General features: G+C 43.5%; 1 protein-coding gene across 1 annotated transcript in view; it reads right to left on the reverse strand.

The window, feature by feature from the left end:
- Nucleotides 1-12466, reverse strand: part of LOC148508414 (sulfotransferase 2B1-like) — an 80668-nt gene that overhangs the window by 22740 nt on the left and 45462 nt on the right. Inside the window, exons 4-5 of the mRNA XM_088444465.1 lie at nt 6727-6853; nt 5752-5846 (exon numbers count right to left, since the gene is read on the reverse strand). Of these exons, the coding sequence (XP_088300591.1) occupies nt 5752-5846; nt 6727-6853 (222 nt within the window). The remainder of the gene's footprint in view (nt 1-5751; nt 5847-6726; nt 6854-12466) is intronic.

Raw genomic sequence — 12466 nt, forward strand, 5'->3', positions numbered from 1 at the left:
ACAAAGTAGTGCCAAGCGTGCGCCTGTGTCATAAGTAAAGGGCCGGCTGGCTTGACCGTTAAGGGTGCTGTAACCCCCGAAAGTACACTCCAGTCCAAACCAAAAAAAAAATTATTTTCTGTGTTTGTGAATTGTGTGCGCAGTAGCCGCACGTGCATCAACAAAGTAGTGCCAAGCGTGCGCCTGTGTCATAAGTAAAGGGCCGGCTGGCTTGACCGTTAAGGGTGCTGTAACCCCCGAAAGTACACTCCAGTCCAAACCAAAAAAAAATTTATTTTCTGTGTTTGTGAATTGTGTGCGCAGTAGCCGCACGTGCATCAACAAAGTAGTGCCAAGCGTGCGCCTGTGTCATAAGTAAAGGGCCGGCTGGCTTGACCGTTAAGGGTGCTGTAACCCCCGAAAGTACACTCCAGTCCAAACCAAAAAAAAAATTATTTTCTGTGTTTGTGAATTGTGTGCACTGTGGCTGCACGTGCATCAACAAAGGAGCAGCGCCAAGCGTGCGCCTGTGTCCCATAAGTAAAGAGCCGGCTGGCTCATTTCTTAAAGGGTGGTGTAACCCACAAAGTGCACTACTCTCCAGCAAAAATAAAATAATATTTTCTGTGTTTGTGTGCGCTTTAGCCGCACGTATATATATCAATATAACATAAATGGAGGACCAAACTTTCTCCGATAAAAATAAAATAGGGAAAGATCAAGAACCACTTCCTCCTAGTGCTGTTGCTGCTGCTGGGAGTTGTTCATCATCCCAGAGAGGAAGTAGGAACATCACTACTTTTACTAAACAATTGACCCTCCAACAGTCCCTAGCGATGAGGATGAAGTACGACAGCAGTCATCCTGAAGCAAAACGTATAACTGAGGCCTTGACTGCTATGTTGGTGTTAGACGTGCATCCGGTATCCGACATTAGTGCAGTGGGATTTAGACAATTGATGGAGGTAGTGTGTCCTCGGTTCCAAATCCCGTCTAGATTCCACCTGCATCCTCAAAGCAGCAGCGACAAGCGTGCGTCTGTCTGTTAAAGGGTGGTGACACCCTCAAAGTGTGCTACACAAACAATTAAAATATTGTTCTTTTTTTTTCTGTCTTTGTGAATTGTGTGGGCTGTAGCCGCACCTGCATCCTTAAAGCAGCAGCGACAAGCGTGCGTCTGTCTGTTAAAGGGTGGTGACACCCTTAAAGTGTGCTACACAATTAAAATATTGTTCTTTTTTTTTTGGTCTTTGTGAAATGTGTGGGCTGTAGCCGCACCTGCATCCTTAAAGCAGCAGCGACAAGCGTGCGTCTGTCTGTTAAAGGGTGGTGACACCCTCAAAGTGTGCTACACAAACAATTAAAATATTGTTCTTTTTTTTTCTGTCTTTGTGAAATGTGTGGGCTGTAGCCGCACCTGCATCCTTAAAGCAGCAGCGACAAGCGTGCGTCTGTCTGTTAAAGGGTGGTGACACCCTCAAAGTGTGCTACACAAACAATTAAAATATTGTTCTTTTTTTTTCTGTCTTTGTGAATTGTGTGGGCTGTAGCCGCACCTGCATCCTTAAAGCAGCAGCGACAAGCGTGCGTCTGTCTGTTAAAGGGTGGTGACACCCTCAAAGTGTGCTACACAAACAATTAAAATATTGTTCTTTTTTTTTTGGTCTTTGTGAAATGTGTGGGCTGTAGCCGCACCTGCATCCTTAAAGCAGCAGCGACAAGCGTGCGTCTGTCTGCTAAAGGGTGGTGACACCCTCAAAGTGTTCTACACAAACAATTAAAATATTGTTCTTTTTTTTTCGGTCTTTGTGAAATGTGTGGGCTGTAGCCGCACCTGCATCCTTAAAGCAGCAGCGACAAGCGTGCGTCTGTCTGTTAATGGGTGGTGACACCCTCAAAGTGTTCTACACAAACAATTAAAATATTGTTCTTTTTTTTTCGGTCTTTGTGAAATGTGTGGGCTGTAGCCGCACCTGCATCCTTAAAGCAGCAGCGACAAGCGTGCGTCTGTCTGTTAAAGGGTGGTGTAACCCTCAAAGTAGCTCCACAAACAATAAAAATATTCTTTTTTTTTTCTGTCTTTGTGAATTGTGTGGGCTGTAGCCGCACTTGAATCCTCAAAGCAGCAGCGACAAGCGTACGTCTGTCTGTTAAAGGATTACATCGGTGACAGCATCCAAGTAGGCATGTCAGACAGTCCGTACCTGTACTGGCAGGAAAAAGAAGCAATTTGGAGGTCCCTGTACAAACTGGCTCTATTTTACCTGAGCTGCCCCCCCTCCAGTGTGTACTCCGAAAGAGTGTTTAGTGCAGCCGGGAACCTTGTCAGCGAAAGGCGTAGGAGGTTGCTTCCACAAAATGTGGAGAAGATGATGTTCATAAAATGAATTATCAACTCTTCCAGGGAGACCAGCCTCCAGAACGTACAGAGGGACCTGTGGTTCCAGCAGGGATGAATTAATACTCTGTGAGGATGAGGATGTACACACTGAAGAGGGTGAGGAATCGGTGGATGAGGAGGATGAGGATGACATCTTGCCTCCGTAGAGCCAGTTTGTGCAGGGACACATTAATTGCCAGCTTGTTTTGTGGGGGCCCAAACGAACCAATCATTTCAGCCACAGTTGTGTGGCAGACCCTGGCGCTGAAATGATTGATTTGTTAAAGTGTGCATGTCCTGTTTATACAACATAAGGGTGGGTGGGAGGGCCCAAGGACAATTCCATCTTGCACTTCTTTTTTTTCTTTGCATTATGTACAGTTTGGGGCCTAGTTTTTCTAACTGCCATCCTGTCTGCCACTGCAGTGTCACTCCTAGATGGGTCACGTGTTTGTGCCGCCCACTCGTGTCGCTTAGCATAGTCATCCAGCTACCTCGGTGCAACCTTTTGGACATGAAAACACTATTGTGAGGTGTGAGGTGTTCAGAATAGACTGGAAATGAGTGGAAATTAAGGTTATTGAGGTTAATAATAGCATAGGAGCAGAGAAACCAACAAATTCTGTGATTTTAGCTGTTTTTATGCTTTTTAAAAAAAAAAATCCAGATCCAAAACACAAAACCCAGAACCCAAAACACGGAAGGGTGGTTTTGGCAAAACCAATCCAGATCCAAAACACGAAGAAAGATCCAGATCCAAAACCAAAACACAAAACACGAAAAGTGGCCGGTGCACACCCCTACTGGATACACATTGGAGCGATATTGTGCCGATTTGGCCAAATCGAAAAGACAAATCCTCCATATTGTGCTTTGTGTATGCACGATACGAGCACTCTCACGGTCGCACATCAAACCTGACGATGTTGCACGTGGTGCCATGTAGTGTAGTGAAGGACGAAACAAGTGATCATTCCATCGTTCATTACATCATTCTGATGTGTATCCAGGATCCGATATGTTTGCCCATCGGGCCGATATATCGTCTGGGTACACAATGGACCTCATTCAGAGTCGGTCGAAGCGGCCGCACGGTCGTACGCCACCGATGTTCGCTATACTGCGCATGCGTAAAGTTCGCAATGCACGTGCGCAAACTAGCCGATACGATCAGAAATTTCTCTCTCCTTGAACACAGCCAGGTCGGTAGTTTGAGTGACAGATGGAGGCGTTTGTGGGTGGTAACAGGGGGAAGGTGCTTGAAAACGGGGGAGTAGAGATCCGAACGCAGGCGTGCCTCATTATGCGAACGACGTTTTATGGGAGTGCATACGGATTATGGGAGTGCATAATTAACAAAGTAGCGTCATGGCACATGTGAGGGAATCATTTGAATATCCTGACCCTTTTTCCGTACGACAGTGCGGCCGCTTCGACCGACTCTGAATGAGGTCCATTGTTCAGTGTGTACCTATATTATAGCTCATCATTTTCTACAGAGAACCGGACACAATATGTGGAGATAATTGTACCTGTTTAGCAACAGTGAAGAGAGTGATTTTTATCATCTACCAGATTTTAGTTGCAATGTTGTGCATAGTTTTGAAGAATTTCATCACCTGAACAAGATTTTTTAAACGAAATGAAGCTGGAAGAGCATATTTTGAAAGGAATTTTTCACTGTATGGAACACTTTATTTAATAAAATGAAATAAGGAAAATTGGGAAGGTGGGATTTTACATCAAGCTTGAGATTTCCTGCCTCCCTGCCATGCTAAGCACAGTTCTAGTGGCTGATTCTGTGTCACACGCAAAGTGGCTGTAGTTGCAGTCAGCCGTGGAAACCTTATGCTAATGTCAGAATCCATTGGGCCAATGCTGGGGTTTGTGCATCTGCAAGCAGAAAGCTGTGCAGCCCATTGGTTTTACAAAAGATGTGCGGTTCAGTTTTCCTGAAATACGAACACATTCAAACTTAGGAGGGTACCCGTGTGCATTCCCCGTGCAGGGCCCCATCCTCTCTCCCTGGCAGCCGACTAACACGGCTGGCTGGCCACTGCAAAAGCAGTAGACTGTGGGCACTAGAGTGTGCCCAGAGTCTACTGCGCAAGCATGTATGCGCAGAACGCTGGAAAAATGGCAGCGGCAGCTATTTTCTGGTGTTCTGTGCAGCGCTGACACCTGACGCGGGACGACGGACAGGTGAGTTTTAAATAATATGGGTGCAGGGTGTGCAGTGCGGGGCCCACTGGACCCGGGGGCCTGTGTGCCCTGCACACCCTGCACCCATTATAGATATGCCCCTGTAGTGCACGCATATATTCCACAGCGCTTTACAGAGAATATTTGTCCATTCACATCAGTCCCTGCCCCAGTGGAGCTTACAATCTATATTCCCCACCACAATGACACACACATACAACCTTGCACTAGGGTAGATTTTTACCAGCAGCCAATTAACTTACTAGTATATTTTTGGTGTGTGGGGGGGAAACAAGGGTACCTGGAGTAAATACAAAAAAATTGGTGGGATATTCACACAGGACCCTTAAATCTTTCTAGAGATATCTGAATACCAGTATGTAAAAAAAATTCAACTGTTTACACAATTATAGTATTCACTGGTGGTGCTCCCCTGAGTTAGTATATCAATTCAATGATTTAGGTCAGTGGTTCCCAAACCGGTGCCTCAGGGCACTTGCAGGAGTGCCTCTGGTTGGTGATCCAGCACCCAATAAAATGATTTTAGTCAGTGTGATTGGCAGCCATTAGCACTGGTTTTGCCTATCAAAAAGAAGTGCAACCCTTTCAACCACCACATAACCTACGGGTGACATATAAGCTCAATTTACTTAATTTAATTTTTGCTGAATTTCTCATTAAGAAACTTTTGATGCATGGGTGCCATAGAAAAAATGCTGATACTATGGAGCCATGATTCGAAAAAGTTTGTGAGCCACTGATTTAGGGGAAGAAAAAAGACACTCTTTTTTGGGGTGCACTCTTGTAAGACAAAATTTATTATTAAAATGATTACAATTTTACTTTTATTTCCTTTTATTTAAAATCAATAACTTAATACCTAAATATCGTATAAAATTATAAATAGAATTTTAAAATATAGTATTAAATCATTCTTGTGTATAGCATTTAATAGAGCTTTTTCTTATTTAATATTAATGGTTAAATATTTGTACAAGACTTCAAGTTATATGCTTTAATGCTGCTTGGACTAGTTGTCCGGATATTTTAATTATAGTCCTTGATAGCATATATTTTAGAAGGAAGCTTTGTAGTTGTTATGCTCAAATAGTGTACCTGGAGGAATGCTGAGGGAACATATATATGTCCTGTGTATCAGTGGGGACAGTTTGGGTATAGCCTGACCATACCTGCAGGAGCTCCTCATATGTGATAAAGAAGAATCTGCTGTCATCCTTCATTTGCATCCAGCCTTTGACGTGTTCAAACCAAGAGCCATACATAGCTGAAAGTAAAGCAATTGTGCAGTTTCTTTAACAAAATTGAACACTATAATTAAATATTAATAAATAAATTAAACTCTTGAGAAACCAGAACTACCCAAAAAAAAATAAGTAACCAGTAGGTGGAGCTAAAAGCAGTTTTCATCCCAGTAGCCATTAGAGATGTGCGGTTCAGTTTTCCTGAAAAACAAAACACCCAAACTTTGAGGTTACAAGTCAAACCAAGTCCCGGTTTGGATCAGTTTTGGGATTCCAAGTAGAACAGAGTCCTGGCTCGGGTCTGCTCTTTGTTCAGAACTTGGATTTAAAAACTGAATCTCTGGTTTTGGATTGCATGTAAACAGTTCCAAATTATGTGATTTAAGCTATATTTATAAATTTTACAGAAATCCAAAACCAAGATCGAATCCAAACCAAAACACTTGAGGGTGGTTTTGACAAAACCAAAACATGGGGGTCCGGGCACATCTACAGTAGCCTTGCATCTAGACCAGTAAGCTGTCAGAGGCATAATTATATATATAAAATATATTTGTGAGCTTAGTTTCAGCTTTCCATCTTTTCTCCTAAAATAATTCTAATTTCACCATTAATTATGTATGATATTGTCAAGGTGGCTTCCAAATATGTGCAATCTCCACTCATTGGAGCATGTTAGCAGGGTGCCATGAGAAGATGGCGAGCAATAGTATAGTGGGACTTGGCCAAGCAAATGGGGACATTTTTGTGACATAACATAGCGACCATTTTTATGGTAATCTTTCTAAAAATGTAAATGTGTCTTTGACTCAAAAATTAAGTTTTTTTCTTATTACTGTTGTTTATTTATTTTGTACAATTTTATTAGCAAGTGATGTACAGACTGAATTTCAAATGCCTCACCATTCCCCTGCAAAAAGTCATCTAGGAATTCCTGGAACTGTTCAACTTCTGAAAATAGTTTGAGAATCTTGGTGAAATGGAATAAAGATGCAATGACATCCCTAGGATTTCTCACTGTGTAGATAATCTGAGGAAAATCAAGAAGAATTAAGTTCAGTATATAAAGATATGAATGTAGATTTGATACTATTAAAATTTAAGATACACATTATGTTTCCTACATATTTATACATATAACAGTTGATATACTCTACACTCTAAATCAGGGATGGGCAATAAGAAGCCCTCCAGTTGCTGTTAAACTACACATTCCAGTTTCAAGATGGCGAAATAGCAAAACTGTGCCAGGGCATGCTTGGATGTGTAGTTCTACAATAGCTGGGGAGCAGCTTATTGCCCACTCTGCTCTAAATCATGGGTATTCAACATGCGGCCCTCCAGCTGCTGTGGAACCATACATCCCAGCATGTACTGCCACAATTTTGCTATTTGGAGATGCCAAAATGGTGGCAAGCCATTCTGGGATGTGTAGTTCTACAAAAGTTGGAAGGCTGCATGTTGAATACCCCTGCTCTAAAACATCACTGGGCAACAGGAGCCCTCTGTAACCAGTAATAATTCCTCCTCTTTGGCCAATTTCCTTGTTAGACTAGTCCATGACTGGCTGGGGAGGTTTTTTCACTATGTTAATATAACAACCACTGATTAGCCCCCATACATATACACACTGTAACATGAAAAAGCAGTTTGGTTGTAAAAAAAAATGTTCTATAGTAGTAAACTCTTCCTTTTAGAATCTTGCCTTTTGGCTAAGATCAGGTGTAGATGTACGCTGTGGGGCTTAAAGGCGCCCCCAGTAGACGATGGGTTACCACCTGGTCCCCTGGTCAAGAGGCCGGCTGCTTGAAGCCTGAGGTGCTATGTGCCCCTTGTGCTGCCTGAGTCAGTGGAGCTTGAAAGGTCACTGGTGATGAACCGCACCACTGCACTGAGGACGGCACTTTGCACTTTCTTTTCAGGTAGCTCCATTTTCTTTTGCCCTAGCCTTATGGCTGGGACAAGGTTAATAATTTATATCCAGGCTGAAAAGCTGGGGCTTATTTATTTTTGCACCTTCACTGTTTTGGCAAACACACTGTGTGTGTTTTTTCATGTTTGTGGGGTTTTGTGTGTAGACCCTTATGGACCGCCCTCGCCCAAAGTCATCTGAGGCTCTATCCTTCTGTGGACAGCTAGAGAATCCATTCCCCAGGGGGAAGCTTCGGCCAACCCTGGGGAGAAAGGGGTGATCCCAAACTTTGTGGTGAAGGGAAACCTGTAGACCCTTGCCCCCAATGGGGCCTTTTGGCTCTGGGGGTTGTGGACATCAAGGGGACCCTCTAGCTTCAGCAAAGGGGTCCCGAAGATTCCTTTTTCCCCTCAATAGGGCCTATTGGCTCTGAGTGGATAAGGAGAAATGTGGCCCTTCTCCTTTTGTAGGTGTCCGAAGACCCAAACTCCCAGCACAGTTTGTCATACTGCACTGGGTGATTGGACCCAGATTTTAGACTCATACTACCGTAGGCTTTCACACAGTAACTCTAATTAGTATGCTTCATTATTATGGTCTTCATAGATTGATTTACTACTGTTTACAATACTAGCATTGTTATACTGTATAAGTGCGTAAGGATTTGTTTCTCTTCTCATAAATCTCAGATAGGTCCGCTGTTTTATACAGTTTCATGCTACTTAAATTTTGCCAGGTATTAATGTTTATTTTTTAATCTACAGTAGCTTAACTGATTTAATGTTATATGTATTGAACAGATAGGGCTTTAATAAGGCAATATAACCAAGTACATATCCATTTTTATACATTACAAAATAAGAAAAGTTTACCAAATGCACAAATGCATAATAGATAAAATAAACACTTCATTTAATTAATAATTAAAAGGTTTATTGGAATACCATATATTAGTTTAGATTTTGGGGGGCGGGGGTTATTTATTTAATATTATTTTATTTGTTTATACTCTGTTTTAATTGTCACTTTTTTGATTGCTAGAGCATGTTATTGCTAAGTCATCTATGTTAGATCATGTACACACATGTTCTAACACTAGGGGTGCTAGTAAGAGGTGATCCGCACTTTGAAAATGCAAAGCCTCTCCCTTCTACAGTAAATAATCACCAGGGAGTTGTATCCACCTCACCTTAGGGAAAGATGGAATGGGGAACTTAAAATGGCCTGGAAAAAATTAAAAAGTGGCATCACATATGCTGGACCAAAAAACTGTAGGCTGGATCAACACAAAAATTAGCAAGGTTACACAACATTATTTGTAGTCAAATGTCTGGTAGGGGAGGCCAATGTAACACCCAATAGTAGACAGAGTGACAACAACAGAAGGTATTTTAGAGACTTATATACTCTAGAAGCAGCATTCCAGTGACTGCTGGGAGGGGGGGGCAATAAGAAGGAGGAATTAGGAGGAATGATGAGAAGGAGGAATGATGAGAATTAGGGATGAGGAGGAGCAATGATGAGAAGGAGGGATGAGGAGGAAGAATGATTAAAATAATAATGATGATATGGGATGAGAAGGAGGAATAATGAGAATTAGGTATGAGGAGGAGCAATGATGAGAAGGAGGGATGAGGAGGAGCAATGATGAGAAGGAGGGATGAGGATGAGGAATGATTATAATAATGATGAGAAGGAGGAGGAGGAGTAGGAGTAATGATGAGAAGAAGGAATGAGGAAGAGGAGGAGGAATGATGAGAAGGAAGAATGAAGTGGAGGGGCTCAGGGCCATCTCTACCTATAGGCTAAAAGGCCAGTTGCCCAAGGGCCCCAGGATTCCAACGACCCATGTCAGATAGCACCCCTACCCCCCCCCCCCAGCACATAGCTGCCACCAGAGTCGGCCCTAGGTGTTCACGGAAAATGCCTAGGGCATTTGAAATGCATTAGAGACATGCCACGACTCAGCGGCAGGGGTCGTGGAGCTATCGCCCGTGACAATTAAGGGCAGTACTAATGAGGAGTCAAACTGACTCATTATTACAGTACTCTGAGTCTGTGCTGTGGCTGGCTGGGGACCGTACGGCCCATACTGAAGAAGGAGGTGCCGAGTTTGTATGGCACTCCCCTTCTTATCCTCGCTCTGTCTCTACCTGAACAGTCTGTCACTCACTAGACTGCATGAGGCCCAGCCCCTCCCCCCACCCTTTCCTCTGTCTATTTTACATGCATACTTCTTTCCCTGCCCGAGACCCTGCCCCCTAACACCAGGTTCTCTTCCCCTAACACCGGGTCCCCGCCCCTTCCTCTCCAGTCTCTTCTTTTGCCCTCTGTCATAGTCTCTCCAGAGTCCTGACTCCTCTCCATTCCTATGCCATGGAGCCCAGCCCTAGCAGGGACCACACATCCTCTTCCAGGTAAGTGCTAGTGTCATCTAGGGGGTGGTATTTGTATGCAATGGGGATGGGTGTATTTGCTTTTTTTCTGGGAGGGGAGGTGGTGAGTTGAAGTGTGTTTTACTGCCTGCAGTGGGGTGGTGTATTAATGTAGTGTGTATATGGGGGAGGGGTGTATTCATTTTGTGTGTGTGTTGGGGGTGTTTAATAATTTATGTATGGTCACTGATGTTCTCTGCGATATTTGGTGCTCACTGTGGTGCTCTCTGCATTTTATGGTGCTCACTGCGGTGCTCTCTGCATTAAATGGCGCTCATTGAAATGCTCTCTATGATATGGGGCCATCACAGCGATGCTATCTGCATTATATGGCGCCTCTGCATTACATGGTTCTCACTGCGATGCACTCTGCATCTTATGGCCTTAGATGTGTATGTTTATGGCATATTCGCATTATTCATTCCAGCAAGTGCTACTGTATGTTATCTGTGTTTCAGTACATTTTTTGTAAAAATTGCATTTATTCCTGTCTTCCACTGGAAATGTAGAATATAATGTATGCTAACATTTTGTTCAAAATGTGTTGTACTGTACATGTTCAGACTGTGATTTGTGTTTTTTTCCTGTAAAGAACTTCTGTTTTTCTGTCGATAGCCAACACCCCCCACCTCACCCCGGCACAGCCTCCACCAATAGCATCCCATCCCCGACAGAGAAATCCCCCACCAATAGCATCACATCCGCCTCTTGGAGAAGCCGCCTAGTGCGGAGAAACGCATTGAGGGCACGGTTGTGCTTGTTGGTGGAGTGATCCCATCCCCCAGTGGTTGCTGCAGTACAAGACTTTTTGTTTGCTGCTTCTTCCTCCTCCATGAGGGAGGCAGTTCCATTGAGCTACGGGACTAGCAGTGCCAATCAGAGGCCAGCCCCTTATCCATCTCCCGAGCGAGCTACCACAGTCACTGACGCCTCATACAGCTAACCGCCGGAGCGGTCCATAGAGAAGGAGACCCTGTCGGGACATTCACTCCGTTCCATCTCTGGATACATTGCTGGCAGCCATGGAGGCTGCATTGTCATCATTGTCACAGTGGCTTGGATTATAAGAGGATCGTGAGTACTGTTGAGCTCTCATACAACTGTTGCTCCAGTACAGACTGATAACTAGCGCTTCTTCTATATGAAGTTTAGCCTACATGTACTGTGGTTTACACAAGTGTTGCCATTACTATCAGTTTGCAACACAGTGTCACATTACTGGGAACATTATTCATACTGTTGCAAACAGTAACTATTGTGTACAGCCATTTACCATTGGATCTGGAAAGGGGCTTTGGCGCCCTGTAATACAGGGGATTGGAAATCACTTCCCACCGGTTGTTTTATTTACATGTATTATTGTTATTGTGTATAATATATGTCTTTTAGGATTATACCTTTCTAGGAATTCCATTTAGGGATAATTTATCTATTATATGTGTATACTAATATTTACATAAAATATTAATTAAAGATGCAATTTTTTCATTGTCTGTCTGCTGTGAGGCACTAGCGCAGTCTATCAATTGTTTGTTTGCATCCACGGCAGAGAATTGTTTAATAGGGGCCCCAGTGCATTGCTTTGCCCAGGGGCCTGCACTGCTGTTAAGACAGCCCTGGAGGGGCTCTACCATGGTATATGTGTATAAGGAACATGGCATGTTTGTGCATTTCAATGCCATTACAGGGGCGTCCAGAATTAAAGCCCAGCGACGGCATACACATCCTAACATCAAGCTACACACAAAGATTAGCAGTGTTTGCGGTAGGGTCAGGTCAACCACAACTGTGCGTGTGGGTCTGATGGTTCTTGATGTTACCGATGTTTTCGCTGTCTTGCGAGGACCTATGTAAGGGGAAGTAGGTGGCATTATGTAGTTTTGGGTGTCTACTTATTGTGCTGCGGTTACATTGCATATGGGTTCATTAGCATATTTTCGCAACAGCTGGCTGCATGCGAACGCAACCTTTCGATTGGGTCTGAAACAGGCCCATAATGAAGACATGGACAAAATGTGCACAATTAACATATAGACAGGTTGAAATGGTGGCAGGGTCAAAATGCTGACAGTCAAAATGTCAAATATGTAAAATATAGACAAAGCATAAGGTTGATAATCAAACTGTAGACAGTTAAAATTAGGGATGAGCGGTTCGGATTCTGTAAAATTGGAACCGCTCCGAACATCGGGGATCCATATCCACCTGAACGCTGTTCAGGTGTTCCCCACCTGACTCCGATACCGCTTCGAGGCCGAACGGCAGCCTGCTGTTTGTTATAGCATCCAATGGCTGT

The sequence above is a fragment of the Taudactylus pleione genome, unplaced genomic scaffold, assembly GCF_031769625.1.
Source record: "Taudactylus pleione unplaced genomic scaffold, aTauple2 ptg000366l, whole genome shotgun sequence".
Classification (NCBI taxonomy): Eukaryota; Metazoa; Chordata; class Amphibia; order Anura; family Myobatrachidae; genus Taudactylus; species Taudactylus pleione.